At 34.9% G+C, this 15916-nt stretch overlaps 3 protein-coding genes and 6 non-coding genes across 9 annotated transcripts; 7 read left to right on the plus strand and 2 right to left on the minus strand.

The window, feature by feature from the left end:
• Window positions 1-140: 140 nt before the first annotated feature.
• LOC111434056 (3-oxoacyl-[acyl-carrier-protein] synthase I, chloroplastic-like) lies at window positions 141-3927 on the plus strand. The gene is made up of 7 exons (XM_023071349.1): window positions 141-599; window positions 1003-1115; window positions 2153-2441; window positions 2511-2624; window positions 2729-2830; window positions 3693-3759; window positions 3848-3927. The coding sequence occupies exons 1-7, from the start codon at window positions 141-143 to the stop codon at window positions 3913-3915; spliced, it is 1212 nt and encodes a 403-aa protein (XP_022927117.1). The 3' UTR covers window positions 3916-3927.
• Window positions 3928-5827: 1900 nt separating this feature from the next.
• Window positions 5828-9806, plus strand: LOC111434151 (3-oxoacyl-[acyl-carrier-protein] synthase I, chloroplastic-like). The gene is made up of 8 exons (XM_023071481.1): window positions 5828-6326; window positions 7351-7782; window positions 8372-8545; window positions 8623-8736; window positions 8839-8940; window positions 9450-9516; window positions 9599-9689; window positions 9791-9806. Exons 1-7 carry the CDS (start codon window positions 5868-5870, stop codon window positions 9664-9666), a joined length of 1416 nt encoding a protein of 471 aa, XP_022927249.1. The 5' UTR covers window positions 5828-5867; the 3' UTR covers window positions 9667-9689; window positions 9791-9806.
• Window positions 9807-10648: 842 nt separating this feature from the next.
• LOC111434152 (3-oxoacyl-[acyl-carrier-protein] synthase I, chloroplastic-like) lies at window positions 10649-14322 on the plus strand. Its single transcript, XM_023071482.1, has 6 exons — window positions 10649-11107; window positions 11743-12348; window positions 12601-12714; window positions 12791-12892; window positions 13955-14021; window positions 14133-14322. Exons 1-6 carry the CDS (start codon window positions 10649-10651, stop codon window positions 14198-14200), a joined length of 1416 nt encoding a protein of 471 aa, XP_022927250.1. The 3' UTR covers window positions 14201-14322.
• A 182-nt stretch (window positions 14323-14504) lies between these two features.
• Window positions 14505-14577, plus strand: TRNAR-ACG. The gene has a single exon. It is a non-coding gene; the product is annotated as a tRNA-Arg (tRNA).
• Window positions 14578-14658: 81 nt separating this feature from the next.
• Window positions 14659-14731, plus strand: TRNAR-ACG. The gene has a single exon. It is a non-coding gene; the product is annotated as a tRNA-Arg (tRNA).
• An 81-nt stretch (window positions 14732-14812) lies between these two features.
• TRNAR-ACG lies at window positions 14813-14885 on the plus strand. Its single transcript has one exon. It is a non-coding gene; the product is annotated as a tRNA-Arg (tRNA).
• Window positions 14886-14966: 81 nt separating this feature from the next.
• On the plus strand, window positions 14967-15039 carry TRNAR-ACG. The gene has a single exon. It is a non-coding gene; the product is annotated as a tRNA-Arg (tRNA).
• A 146-nt stretch (window positions 15040-15185) lies between these two features.
• Window positions 15186-15258, minus strand: TRNAR-ACG. The gene has a single exon. It is a non-coding gene; the product is annotated as a tRNA-Arg (tRNA).
• Window positions 15259-15337: 79 nt separating this feature from the next.
• Window positions 15338-15410, minus strand: TRNAR-ACG. The gene has a single exon. It is a non-coding gene; the product is annotated as a tRNA-Arg (tRNA).
• Window positions 15411-15916: the final 506 nt, after the last annotated feature.

Below are 15916 nucleotides of genomic sequence, written 5' to 3' on the forward strand. Positions count from 1 at the left end.
AGTTGCTTAAATGCTAATATTATTTTGTATTGATGGGAGTATTTAATGTCAAACCATTGATATGCATATACAAAGGGAGGCGTACATTACGGGAATACTTACTGACTGCCTTTCCTCTCCTCTCTGTTGCATTCTCGACCATGCAGACCGTTCATTCCCCCACGCTCAACCCCTCTCCATTGGACCCATTTCGCACCCGCAACCGCTCACCCTTCCTCGTTGGCGCTGCTTCAAAATCCAGGCAACGTGTCTCTGTGGTCGCTGCATCTACGGCTTCCACTGTCGGTGCGCCCAAGCGGGAGAAGGACCCTAAGAAGCGTGTGGTGATTACTGGAATGGGGCTTGTCTCTGTGTTCGGCAGCGACGTGGATGCTTACTATGACAGGCTGCTTTGTGGTGAGAGCGGCATCACTCTCATCGACCGGTTTGATGCTTCCAAATTCCCTACACGCTTCGGTGGACAGATCCGGGGATTCTCTTCGGAGGGCTACGTTGACCCCAAGAATGATAAACGGCTTGACGATTGCTGTCGCTTCTGCGTTGTTGCTGGCAAGAGGGCGCTCGAGGATGCTAACCTCGGTGGATATCAGCGCTCTAAGGTCATTTCCTAATTAACTATTGGTTATAAATAATCCATAAAGTAATTAGCTGTAATTATTGAAAACAGTAAAAAATGAGATAGAAAATAGAATTTAGGAGGTGTGTATTGTAGTTGATATTGGTATTCTTTAAATAGGATACCAGTACACATCAGTAAAATATAAAATAATTAAATAACTGAGAATAAAATCAAATCAAATCAAAGAATACTAAGATAAATATCTAAGATATATTCCATACATAAAATATCTCAACAAAAACAAAATTTTAGCAACTTAATTTAATTAATTCTAATTAACTAATTAAATATATTCCAAATATTTTTAGTTAAGAATTAATTCCATTTCTTTAATATATAGTTTGGTAAATTATGATTAATTTATGGTTTTATTTTTACCATAGATCAACATGGTGCGTGCTGGTGTGCTTATTGGAACAGGGTTTGGTGGTCTTACCGTCTTTTCTAACGGTGTTCGGACATTGTTAGAGAGAGGTCATAGGAAGATAACCCCTTTTTNAACCTAGATCCTTTCTTTTCAATGGCTTTTGAAATCTTCTACTGTTCTTCTCCACCACCATTGTTGTCTTTGATGCCGCAGGGGCAGTCGTCATGGCTGTCACATGCAGAGTCGATTGATTATTCTTCGGCTCCACCTTTTTGACCTCCAAATCATCCTTCGCCATACTCTGTACATACAACCTCACCTTTTCTAAACATAGCCTCTTTCAATTTCTTCCCAATTTTTCCCTTCATCATTCATCCTTCGCAAAAACCCTAATCTTAGGATCTTCATCAGCATCCCTCTTCGAAAATATACAGAATCTCAATAAGCCCATCGACCTTCTGCAGAGATTTACCTTTGGAATCTGGGCGCCGCACTGGCATCTTCGCCAACCAAGTTGCCGCCGCCCTTCTCGCCAAAATTGGCTCCTTCGCCCCAATGTGGTGACTCTTCCAGCTGCCCTTCTCGCCAAAATTGGCTCATTCGCCCAATGTGGCGACTCTTCCGGCTTCAACATTGTCTTTGTCCCTTGCTCTAGGTTTCCCCTTCTACTTCTTGGGGTTAGACATATTCTCACCAGAGCCAAGTCAGCATCGTCGCTAAGCGACAATCCCTCTTCATGGGTTAGACATATTCTCACCGAAGCCAAGGCAGCATTGCCGCTGAGCAGCGATCTCTCTGCAGTTTTCGATGGCCAAGAAAGTGTTTCTCTACGCCTCCTCTGAACCAAGTTGTTAACATCTTCGCGAAAAGTGTTTCTCAACCTCTTTGAATTTTTCAGATTCAAGCTTCACGTTCGTTTAAATCCGACGCTTAGCTTGCGGTGGGGTGTTAAGGATATTTAGTAATAAATTATAGTTTACCATATATATTAGATTTGATATTTTATTATAAGGCAAATATCTAACATTTGCCTTATTACTATAGGTATCTTTCCATTTATTGTTATTTCCATTTATTACTATTTCCATATCCTTGTAATTTATTTGATTATAAATAAGATAACTTTCACACCATTTAGGTGTGGTGGATTCAGCAAACATTCACAGGGGTTTTGTTGCTTGTAGGGCTCTGTCTCAGAGAAATGATGATCCTAAAACTGCTTCCAGGCCATGGGACAGAGATCGTGATGGGTTTGTTATGGGAGAAGGCGCTGGCATATTGGTAATGGAGAGTTTGGAGCATGCAATGAAACGAGGTGCACCAATTGTTGGCGAATACTTGGGCGGGGCTATTAATTGTGATGCTTATCACATATCCAATCCAAGAGCTGATGGGCTTTGTGTGTCTTCGTGCATATTGAGCTGTCTTGAAGATGCTGGCGTATCGGCTGAGGAGGTTGCTCACAATTCCATGTTTTTGTTGTGTTTCTTGGTGAATAGGTTCAAAGGGTGTTTTGATTTACAGGTTAACTATATTAATGCACATGCAACATCCACCATTGCCGGTGACTTAGCTGAGATAAATGCCATCAAGAAGGTGTTTAAGAATACATCAGAGCTCAAAATCAATGCGACTAAGGCAACCTCTCTTCTTCCTTCCTACCCACCCTATGCACCATTCACCACATGGCTGCATTGTTTCTGATGCTTTTTTTTTTCTTCTTGTTTGTCATTACTTTTCAGTCTATGATAGGGCACGGTCTTGGTGCTGCTGGAGGTTTGGAAGCCATTGCCACTTTGAAAGCAATTCAAAAAGGATGGTTGCATCCTTCCATCAATCAATTTGTATGTTTCCCTTTTCATTTTAAATTCAGATGCGGTATTTGATGAATCGATATTCGCTTGAGCCATGACCGCGTAACCTGCTTGTTGCTACTATGAGTGAAGATTATTATCCCCACAAATGAACACAAATGTTTTAGGATATTTGAGTTTCACTCACATGTTTCATAGGAAAATTTATAAGAGAGGATCAACATAGTATTGCTCTAACCAAAACACACTTATTTGGGGTAGAAACTTCAATTCTTTTTTAAGTTTTTCTCAACTTTTTTATCTTCAAGATCGCTCTCATTTAGATATAATTTCAGTTCATTTATGTACCTCTTCTTTACTTAAATATCACATGTTCACTAGTTTCTGCTGGGAGAGACCGATTTGATACCACTTGTAATGACCTAACACCCAAGTTCATGTGACGCCTGAGTAAAGAAGTGGTAAGTTAATGAATTAAGACTACATTTGGATGAGAGTTATCCTATAATTATGACGATTACAAAATGTTTACAACAATATGAAATTACTACAAATATCAACAATGTGTAACTTTTTTTTTTCGGTGGCTTAGTTATTGAAGCAATTCTATGTGAGTAAATACAACCCATGGTAAAAAGACTTATATTGGTTTGTAGGGATAGTTTTTTACTCTTAAAAGTAGTTCAAGACAAGGAGGTAAGTAATTGGTCATACAGTCCCACAGGAGAAAATAGTGGCCATCAAGTGTCAAATCCAAATTTTGAGATGTTATAGACGTAGAGCGATTAGAATCATTTGTGAGTCTCACGTTCATTTCGGACTTGTTTGCTTGATTAAGATGTCATCCCAAGAATATGAACAATATATATTATTTTTTTCCATTTGAGCGTAGAATCTGGAGCCTTCAGTTGATTTAGACACCGTCGCAAACATAAAGCAACAACACGAGGTGAATGTTGGTAAGTTGGCTAAGCACTGGGGATTACCAGTTGAGTAAAATCCAGCATACCAGTTTAGTAATGAAGTTTTGTAATTCTGTGTTTTCAGCTCTCTCAAATTCATTCGGATTTGGAGGACATAACTCGGTCGTGGCATTCACTGCATTCAAACCATAAGCCATGTTTTTATCAAGAATTCCATAAAAAAATGTTATAATAATGAACGAGCTTCTTCTTTCAGCTACCTCCATTCAAGTGTGTTTCTTTATAATTCAGTTATCAAAATAGACACTTTGATGATGAAGAAACTAAAAATAGAATTATAAAATTTAAATTATAAAAAGGTTATAATTTTTGCCTTAAATTTTTTTTTCTTTTTGGAAATAGTACACTTAGAAATTTGGTGTTTTGTAAGTGTTTGAATAGTAACTTAAAAAAAAAAAATATATATATATATATATATATATATATTCATAATTAGATATGCTTGGTATTTTGTTACAAAAAGATCATCTAATTTTTTAAATTTATATTATACCTTAACTTTTTAACAAGTTTTTCAATTTTAAAAAAATTATTTTTTTTATTAAGGGTATTAATTAAAGTTTTTAAAATATCCTTAAAATTAAAAAAATAATTAATACTCTTAATAATTTTAAGAAGTCGGAAAATATATTATTTATATATGAACAAAATTATATTTCTAAATTACATCATAATTTTAAAAAATACCATTAATATTCTTGACGTTGAAAAAAGTTAAATTTTTTTTTTTAACATTAATATACCGACAAATACTATTTATTTATATATGAAAAGTTACTCTTTGATTTTCTATCTAACTTTTAGGTTAATAATTTCTCATTTTTCATTTTTTTTATTTAATACCTGAACGGTTACTCACTTTTTAATTTTCTCTCTTTTATGTTAACTTTTAGCTTAATTATTTCTCATTTTTCATTTTTTTTATTCAAAATTTTCATTTAAAGGCAAAGCAAAAGCAAATGAGGCAACTTTTATTGAAGGAATTTTGGAAGAAAAAAAAAACACGTATAAATGCAATTAAATATTTAATTATACTTTTATTCAAAATAAATTCAACATTTAAATGACAATTAGTTTTGTAGGTTAAATTATTAAAAATACCTCCAAATTTTGTACTTGTATCGAAGTCCAATAATACCTTTATCTTCAGATAATTTTGGTTTAAAATTATTAGTATTTTATTTAAAAAATTAAAATTATTAGTATTTTATTTAAAAAATACTACTGAACTTTTAATAATGTTTTAAAAAATACCTAATGTTCTATTAATACCTTTCAAACTTTTTAAAAGTTAAAATATCAATACCATTAATATGATGTTTAAAAATACCTATAAAGTTTTAAAAGTGGAAGGGTATTAATGTTACTCTTGAAAGTTCATGAATATATTTTGAAACGTAAGACTAACGGTTTCATCCATAGATTAACCGTAAGAGTATTTTCGAACTTTTTAAAAAAGTTTAAAGGCATTTTCTTAAAGTTTTTAATTTTTTTTAAGGGTATGAATGAAATTTTCGGAAGCTCAATGTTATTTTAGCGCTCTTCAAGATATTTTTTAAACTTTTTGAAAAATATTAATAATTTTCACCTTTTTTTTTTTTTTTCTTTTAGAGTTTAAAGGTTTTATTACGTACAAAATTTATGATTATTTTTATTAATTTAACTAATTTTTTAATACATAATAAAAGTGTCATTTATGTATATTTAAGATTCGATTTCCCCACTTTTATAATGGAAGTAAAAGTAAATAAAAGTGTCATTTATTTACTTTTAATATATCACCAAAGATCTATCTTTAAAAAGATCTTAATAGTTGACATAATTTTAAATTGTATTAAAATTTAACACGAACCTACCATAGCAATTAAAATATATTTATTCCTTTTGAACTCCAAGTTGAAATCCCAATACCTAAACCTTTTTGTAATAAAAATAAATTTGGGAAATAAAATATTTAAATTTTTGATATTTTGATCCAGCCTACATTGATTGGACTATTTAATGTCAAGCCATCAACAAGCAAATAAGAAGCTTTGATCTTTGGGTGTGACACTCAAAATTGCAATTTTCCAGCACCGAGCACCATGCAGGCCTTTCATTCCCCCACGCTCAAGCCTTCGCCATTGGACCCATTTCGCACCCGCAACCGCTCCCCCTTCCTCGTTGGCGCTGCTTCAAAATCCAGGCGACGAGTCTGTGTGGTCGCTGCATCTGCGGCTTCCACTGTCGGTGCGCCCAAACGGGAGAAGGACCCCAAGAAGCGTGTGGTGATAACTGGAATGGGGCTTGTCTCTGTGTTCGGCAGCGACGTGGATGCTTACTATGACAGGCTGCTTTGTGGTGAGAGCGGTATCACTCTCATCGATCGCTTTGACGCTTCCAAATTCCCTACACGCTTCGGTGGGCAGATCAGGGGATTCTGTTCGGAGGGCTACGTTAACCCGAAGAATGATAAACGGCTTGATGATTGCTTTCGCTACTGCATTGTTGCTGGCAAGAAGGCACTCGAGGATGCTGGCTTCCGTGGAGATCAGCTCTCTAAGGTCCTTCCTTTTGCTTCTTCTTAGTGTTTGCTTTGTTTGAAATCACTACTCTCCATAATGGTACGATACTCTCCACAATGGTATGATTACAATGGTATAATATTTTCTACTTTAAGTATAAGCTCTCGTGACTTTGTTTTGAGATTCTCAAAAGGCAGCTCTCATTGCTTTGTTTTGGGATTCTCAAAAAGCCTCATTAGAATAGAGAGAGTATTCTTCGATTATAAACTCATGAAGGCCTCATTCCATTTCCAATGGCCGAGGTGGGACTTTCATCATACGCTCCCCTTAATCCCTTAATCCAGGCTCGACTAAGTTTAGGGCATGACTCTGATACCATGTTAGACGAACACGACTCTCTACAATGGCATGATATTGTCCACTTTGAGCATAAGCTCTCATAGCTTTTGCTCTAGACTTCCACAAAAGGCCTCGTTAGATTGGAGAGATTATTTTTAATTATAAACCCATGATTATTCTCTAAATCAGCGGACGTGAGACTTTTATCATCCAACATGCTTAAGGATGAAATAAGAGTATATTTATTTTATCAAATTAATTACGATAGCTTTATACATAATTCTAATAAGTGAATTAATAAAGCAATTAAAATTAATTCAAAATATCACCAAAAAAAAAAAAAAATTCTAAATCCACTAAATAATAAATAAATAATAATGAAATAATCATTTTGATTGAATAATTTATTATGATTGTAGTAAATAAGTTTGTTAATTGGTATTTTCCCTTCTTTAAAATGCATTAAATACATATTTAATTATTTAATTATTTCAATAGTTATTTAATTCATTGTAATTCGTTATAATTAATTACTAATATAATTTAAATCGATTAATTATGTTTAAAAATTCTGATATATTAATATTGGATAAACTAATCAAAATTAGTCCCAATAAATAAATAATTGATTATAAATGAATTTTTAGCAATATAATTTAACTTATCAGAATTAATTAATTATATTAATAATTTTAGTTAATAGCTAATTTAATTTTTAGTACAGATGAACAAGGCGCGTGCTGGTGTGCTTGTTGGGACAGGGATGGGTGGCCTTACAGTTTTATCCGATGGTATTCAGACTTTGTTAGAGAGAGGTCATAGAAAGATAACCCCTTTTTTCGTTCCTTATAGCATTACAAATATGGGGTCTGCCTTACTTGCCATCGATATTGGCTTCATGGGTCCTATTTATTCTATATCCACTGCCTGTGCCACCTCTAACTATTGCTTCTATACTGCTGCCAATCACATCCGTCGAGGACAAGCTGATCTGATGCTTGCGGGTGGCTCTGAAGCTGGTATCATACCTATTGGAATGGGGGGTTTAGCTGCTTGTGGGGCTTTATCTAAGAGAAATCATGATCCTAAAACTGCTTCCAGGCCATGGGACATAGATCGTGATGGCTTTGTTGCGGGAGAAGGCGCTGGCGTACTGGTGAGCTTTTCACTTGTTTTGTTTTTCGGTGAATATCATACCATGCCCTTAACTTAGCCATGTTAATAGAATCTTCAAATGTCAAACAAATAAGTTGTGAGACTCGAAAGTATAGTCAAAAGTAACTCAAGTGTCGAACAAAGAGTATACTCTGTTCGAAAACTCTAGAGAAGGAGTCGAGCCTTGATTAAGGGAAGGCTGTTTGAGGGCTCCATAGACCTTAGAGGAGACTCTATAGTGTATTTTGTTCGTGAATGTTTGCTTAATTTACCACACCTAAATGGTGTGTGAAAGTTCTCTATTTATAATCAAATAAATTACATAGATGTAGAAATAATAATAAATGAAAAAAACATATCTATGGTAAAGATATTTGTCTTTATTAAAATATCAAATATGATATATATGGTAAACTATAATTTAGTATTAAATATCAGAAGAATTGTTGAGGATTGTAGGGGAGGATTGTAGGAGGTTGTCTCAGATAGGTTAATTTAGGAAATGATCGTAGGTTAAAAACAAAGTCAATGAGAGTTTATGCTCAAAGTGGATAATATCGTATCATTATGGAGACTCGTGACGCTGACAGGTAATGGAGAGTTTGGAGCATGCAATGAAACGAGGTGCACCAATTATTGGTGAATACTTAGGAGGGGCTATTAATTGTGATGCTTATCACATATCGGATCCAAGAGGTGATGGGCTTTGTGTGTCTTCGTGCATCTTGAGCTGTCTTGAAGATGCTGGCGTATCGCCTGAGGAGGTTGCCCAATCCCATCTTTTTATTCTGTTTCTTAGTGAATAGTGTAGTGATTTCATGTATGTTGGTTTCATTTGTAGGTTAACTATATTAATGCACATGCAACATCCACCATTGCTGGTGACTTAACTGAGATTAAAGCCATCAAGAAGGTGTTTAAGAACACATCAGAGCTCAAAATTAATGCGACCAAGGCAACGCTTCTTCTTCCTCCCTACCCATCATGGTTGCAATATATTATTGTTAAGCCATCCATTGGTTTGCTGATGCCTTTTCTGGTTGTCATTACTTTTCAGTCCATGATAGGGCACTGCCTTGGTGCTGCTGGAGGTTTGGAAGCCATTGCCACTCTAAAAGCAATTCAAAGAGGGTGGTTGCATCCTTCCATTAACCAATTTGTACGTTCCCTTTCTTTTTGACGATCTAGGTTAATTGCATCATTTCATGACCACGTTATCTATTTGTCATTTTTAAGAGTGAAGATTTGTATCAGTAGTTTATTCATAAGCCTGAAATAATTTTATATTGGGTGAACTCTTGAAAGTTTTTCTAAAACACACGTGAACGATGACAAAACATAATAAAAATTGTTGGTTTGTGGAGATAACAATGAAGCATTACATTAACCGTAGAGCAAGACTCTTGATTAGAATTGTTTGAGTATCTACTTTTTTATCTTTACATGTTTGCACACACGAATATTGTGAATGTTTTCCCTCAAAATTTTTAAAACGTGTTTGTTAGGAAGAGGTTTCCACGTAGTTATAAAAAAAATGATTTGTTCTCCTCTCTAATCGAGATATAATCTAGTAATAGACCTTTGAAACTTCATTCGCCCTATTAGTTTGCTTTATTAAGATATCATCACAAGAACATTATCAATATTGTTTCCCTGGTTTGAGTGTAGAACCCGGATCCTTCAGTTGATTTAGACACCGTCGCAAACATAAAGCAACAGCACGAAGTGAACGTTGGTAAGTTGACTAAGCATTGAGGATTGCCATACCATGTATATTTCTAGTTTAGTAATCAAGATGGGTGATTCTTTGTTTCCAGCTATCTCAAATTCATTCGGATTTGGAGGACACAACTCGGTCGTGGCATTCACTGCATTCAAACCATAAGCCCTCTTAATCTCAAGTTGGACCACGTTTTGTTCACATTTTTCTCAAAATGTTAAAATAATGAAGAAGCTTCTTCTTTCAGCTGCCTCCATTCCCATATAAATGCAATTAAATATTTAATTAACACTATAGATATTCATTCAAAATAAATTTAACACTAAATCACAATTACTTTTTTTAATACTATCATAAAACTCTCATTTATGTCATATCTAATCTTTAACACTCAAACTTTCATCACTTCCACGTTGAACTAAAAATTAATAAAAGCTTCATTTATTTATTTTTAATATACTATTAAAGTTTTGTCTCTAAACTTTTTTATAACTGTACATCATTTCAAATTAAATAAAATTGTCCACAATTAATATATATATATACACAATAAACAATAATTATTTCACAAAACAAAAGTTTATTTAACTATTTATTTTTTAAAAATGAATTACATTGAAAATTCATAGTTTTCGTAAATATGTTTGTTGATATTATTTGAGAGTATTTTTTAAATTATAAACAGTAAAATAAACTTGGAATCATAGTACAATAGTGTGTACATACATACATACATATATACATACATATATATATATATATATATTTGTTTGTATATCTATCATTTAATTTAATGTTTAAAAAATAGAAGTTGAAAAACTATCCATATCAGTAAAAAGTAACCCTATTTATTTGATTCAAACAATTTCTCTAACATTATATTAATTTATTTGAAATAATTTTTTTTTTTTGTTAGTTCAATACAAAACTAATAGATTTGAATTTTTGACATTTTAATCTTCCATTGATACTCAAGTTGAAGTGTTTGCTTTAAATAATTGAATCAGAATTGATTGGATAAGTTGCTTAAATGCTAATATTATTTTGCATTGATTGGAGTATTTAATGTCAAACCATTGATATTCATATATAGTTTACGGAAAGACTTACCGAGTGGCATCCTCTCTTCTCTGTTGCATCCTCGACCATGCAAGCCATTCATTCCCCCACGCTGAAGCCCTCTCCATTGGACCCATTTCGCAGCCGCAACCGCTCGCCCTTCCTCGTTGGCGCTGCTTCAAAACCCAGGCGACGAGTCTGTGTGGTCGCTGCATCTGCGGCTTCCACAGTCGGTGCGCCCAAGCGGGAGAAGGACCCTAAGAAGCGTGTGGTGATTACTGGAATGGGGCTTGTCTCTGTGTTCGGCAGCGACGTGGATGCTTACTATGACAGGCTGCTTTGTGGTGAGAGCGGTATTACTCTCATCGATCGCTTCGATGCTTCCGAATTCCCTACACGCTTCGGTGGGCAGATCAGGGGGTTCTCTTCGGAGGGCTACGTTAACCCCAAGAATGATAAACGGCTTGACGATTGCTTTCGCTATTGCATTGTTGCTGGCAAGAGGGCGCTCGAGGATGCTGGCCTCCGTGGAGATCAGCGCTCTAAGGTCATTTCCTTTTGCTTCTTCTTTTGTTTGATAAAAAAGAATTAAATAAATATAATGATTATTTTGTTATTATAATATTTCATTATAATTCTTTACTAATAATTTTAAATTTAATTTAAATTAATTAATTATGATATACAAACATTGAATGAAGTAATCAAAATTAGTCTTAATAAATGATTAATTAAGTTATGAATAATCATTAGGTAATTAACTATAATTATTGAAAATGAATTTTTAGCAAAATAATTTAACTAAGCATAATTAATTAATTAATTATATTTGCATATTTCTTACTAATTAATTAGTAACAAATTTAATTCATTTAATCAACTTTTATCTCTCTCATATTTTGATACAATATCTAAAAAAAATATGAATAGATATGAAAATATTAAAACGATACAAAGTTAAGAATGAGAAATAGAATTAAATTGAAGATTCAATCTTTATTCATATTCAATAGGATATAAACTATCAAGTAATACCTACAAAAGAAATATACTACCAATCAAATAACTAATTACGAATATGTATGATATATTTCATAACTAATATATTATTTGAATATTAACGAATATTTTGATTAATTCAAACTAGCAATAAGTTTGACTAAACTATGATGTGCTCTACAGATCGACAAAGCCCGTGCTGGTGTGGTTGTGGGAGCAGGGATAGGTGGTCTTACAACCTTATCCGATGGTGTTCGGTCTTTGTTAGAGAAAGGTCAAAGGAAGATAACCCCTTTTTTTGTTCCTTATAGCATTTCAAATATGGGGTCTACCATACTTGCTACCGATATTGGCTTCATGGGTCCCGTTTATTGTATATCCGCTGCTTGTGCCACCTCTAATTATTGCTTCTATGCTGCTGCCAATCACATCCGTCGAGGACAGGCTGATGTAGTGCTTGCTGGTGGATATGAAGCTGCTATCACACCTATTGGACTGGGGAGTTTAGCCGCTTGTAGGGCTCTATCTCAGAGAAATGATGATCCTAAAACTGCTTCTAGGCCATGGGACAAAGATCGTGATGGCTTAGTTGTGGGAGAAGGGGCCGGCATATTGGTAATGGAGAGTTTGGAGCATGCAATGAAACGAGGTGCACCAATTGTTGGCGAATACTTGGGCGGGGCTATTAATTGTGATGCTTATCACATGTCCAATCCAAGAGCTGATGGAGTTTGTGTGTCTTCATGCATATTAAGCTGTCTTGAAGATGCTGGCGTATCGCTCGAGGAGGTTGCTCACTGTTTGATGATGAAAATTGCACATCGGTTAATTTAGGGAATGGTCAAGAGTTTATAATCTAGGAATACTCTCTCCATTGGTATGAGGTCTTTTGGGGAAGCCCAAAGCAAAGTCACGAGAGCTTATGCTCAAAGTGGACAATATCATACCATTGTGGAGAGTCGTGTTCATCTAACACTCACAATGCCGTTTTTGTTCGGTTTCTTTCTTGGTGAATAGGTTCAAAGTTGTTTTGATTTACAGGTTAACTATATTAATGCACATGCAACATCCACCGTTGTCGGTGACTTGGCAGAGATCAAAGGCATCAAGAAGGTGTTTAAGAATACATCAGAGGTCAAAATCAATGCGACTAAGGTAACCTCTCTTCTTCCTCCCTACCCCACCCTACGCATCAATGCGACTAAGCCATGAGCTTTTTTGTGGTTGTCAGTCTATGATAGGGCACTCCTTTGGTGCTGCTGGAGGTTTGGAAGCAATTGCCACTGTGAAAGCAATTCAAAGAGGGTGGTTGCATCCTTCCATTAATCAATTTGTACGTTCCCTTTTACATTTTAGCAATGGTTTTATAAATTGTCGAGTTAACGGTCAAGTCTCGCATTGGTTAATTAAGAAGAGGTTTATAGAAATATAAGTGTGGAATATGAATTCGACACTTAATGACTCCGACATTCTTCTGCATCTTTTATGTCATGATCACGTTATCTACTTATCACTACTAATAGTGAAGACTACGACATGACCACATTATCTACTTGTCGCTTCTAAGAATGAAGACTATTATCTCCACCCACCAATACGAATTCTTTTTTTGAATGTTTTGTCCTCATTCACATTCTTCGTATGAAAATTCTTAAGAGGTCATCTAATATAGAAATGATCGAAGCAAAACACGTTTAATTACTTTGGAGTTTCTATAATTGAGTCACTGAAAGTGAAGGTGCAACTTATGTAAGTAGTAGCTTCAATCCCTTAAAGCCTTTTTCAACTAATTTGTCCTCGTAATCACTCTCATTTGGAGGTGGTTTTAGCTCATTCATGTCTCCCTCCTTTTCTTGAATATCACATGCCCACAAACTTTGGTCTCCGTTTGTTCCTGAACCAAATCCTACTAGGAGAGATTTTGCTCTGATAACACTTATAACGACTCGACATTTAATACAATACCATATATGAATACGGTGATCCTAAGATTATGATAGTCCAGACAGGATTAAAATAATTTATTACCCAAACAAAAAAAGTGCACCTTTCATTTTGATGACTCAATTATAGAAATTCCAAGATTAACCATGTTTTGCTTCGAGTTATTTTATGTTGAGTGGCCTCTTAAAATTTTCTTTAAGCATGTGAGTGAGACAAAGCATGTTAAAAAAGATTCGTGTTGGTGTGTGGGGATAACCTTCACTCTTAGAAATAAGTCAAAATAAGGAGGTAACGTGGTCGGAGAATATCGTAGTCATTAAATGTTGAATTCGAATGATAGGACATTTAAGAATTTAGAGGACTCTCATTGTGATTAAAATTGTTTGTGAGTCTCCTTTATGATCTTTTACATGTTCATATAAAGAGAGCTCTGAAACTTCGTTGATTCTAGAATCTGGAGCCTTTAGTTGATTTAGACACCGTCGCAAACGTAAAGCAACAACATGCGGTGAATGTTGGTAAGTTGGCTAAGCATCGGGGATTGTCCATGCCTTATAGATTTTCAATTTCTTTCATTAAAACTCAACGTACCAGTTTGATAATCAAGTTTAGTGATTCTCTGTTTCCAGCTATCTCAAATTCATTCGGATTTGGTGGACACAATTCGGTCGTGGCATTCGCTGCATTCAAACCATAAACCTGTTAATCTCACGAACGATGATGTTCTGTTCACATTCTTATTAAGCATTCCATAAAAATGTTAAAATAGTGAATAAGAAATCAATCGTTTTGCCAATTTAGATTACCGTAGAAGTCTGATCGACCGGAGTAGCAGCTATGACTATTTCCTTCTTTCATGGTTGTAATAGTAATGTTATCAACGGGAAAGAATGTCTCATTTATAAATACATTTTTCGCAATGATATACCAAGAATTTCGAGTAATTGTCAAAGATTTATTTATTATAAATAAAATTACGTAGATCACAAATTTTCAATGACGACTCCGTGGCCCAATGGATAAGGCGCTGGTCTACGAAACCAGAGATTCTAGGTTCGATCCCCAGCGGAGTCGTTGGTTTATAGCTTTTTATTTTAATTTTTTGCTAGTACAAACACAAAAAATCAGAGTTACTGACTCATGTACAGTGTCGAGGACTTCGTGGCCCAATGGATAAGGCGCTGGTCTACGAAACCAGAGATTCTGGGTTCGATCCCCAGCGGAGTCGTTTGTTTATAGCTTTTTATTTTAATTTTTTGCTAGTACAAACACAAAAAATTGGAGTTACTGACTCATGTACAGTGTCGAGGACTTCGTGGCCCAATGGATAAGGCGCTGGTCTACGAAACCAGAGATTCTGGGTTCGATCCCCAGCGGAGTCGTGTGTTTTCATCTTTTTATTTTAATTTTTTGCTAGTACAAAAAGAAAAAATCAGAGTTACTGACTCATGTACAGTGTCGAGGACTCCGTGGCCCAATGGATAAGGCGCTGGTCTACGAAACCAGAGATTCTGGGTTCGATCCCCAGCGGAGTCGTCATTATTATCGTTATTTTTGCCCGAAAAAAACAGGAGTCCATGGACTCCAGCCCATGATCGAGAGTCCACGAAACAAGAGTCAATTTAGTAACTTCATATTTTACTATTAATTCTAGCAAAAACATTACAAGAATTGACGCGACTCGACTCCGCTGGGGATCGAACCCAGAATCTCTGGTTTCGTAGACCAGCGCCTTATCCATTGGGCCACGGAGTCCTCGATACTGTACATCTGTTAGTAATTATGATTTTTACTCTTTGTAGTAGCAAAAATTTAAATAAAAGGTAAAATTATACGACTCCGCTGGGGATCGATCCCAGAGTCTCTGGTTTCGTAGACCAGCGCCTTATCCATTGGGCCACGGAGTCCTTGTTAAAACCGTTATTTTTGCCAGAACAAGTTCAGTTAACAATCGGACCTCTGGGTTTGGTCTCCAACATATTTGATCCTATCTCTCCATTTTTTTTTTCTTTTGCAAAAATTAATTAAAAAAATTATAGTTACGAGCATACAAATTTAGACCTAACGATACCAAACATAATACTTTCTTATCATAGAGCAAATATTTTCTAATCTCTTTAGAGAAGGTAGGAGTGGCACGATAAAGAAGTTAGCTCCTCCAGTAAAATTTTCAAATTATAGGTTTAAATATCTTATTTTTATTCGTATTAATCTATGTATGTATTATTGAAATATTCATTCCGATCTTAGTATTTTAAAATTAAAAAAAAAAAAAACCGAATAATTTGACATTTTTTTAATATAAGTTTATGGCTACATTTTAAAAAAATTTAGTAAATGAAAATCCAATATACTTTTGTTTATTTTGATACATATTTTTTTAGAATGTTCACTTTAGTCCTCCTGGAAGATC

The sequence above is a fragment of the Cucurbita moschata genome, unplaced genomic scaffold, assembly GCF_002738365.1.
Source record: "Cucurbita moschata cultivar Rifu unplaced genomic scaffold, Cmos_1.0 Cmo_Scf00044, whole genome shotgun sequence".
NCBI classification, from domain to species: domain Eukaryota; kingdom Viridiplantae; phylum Streptophyta; class Magnoliopsida; order Cucurbitales; family Cucurbitaceae; genus Cucurbita; species Cucurbita moschata.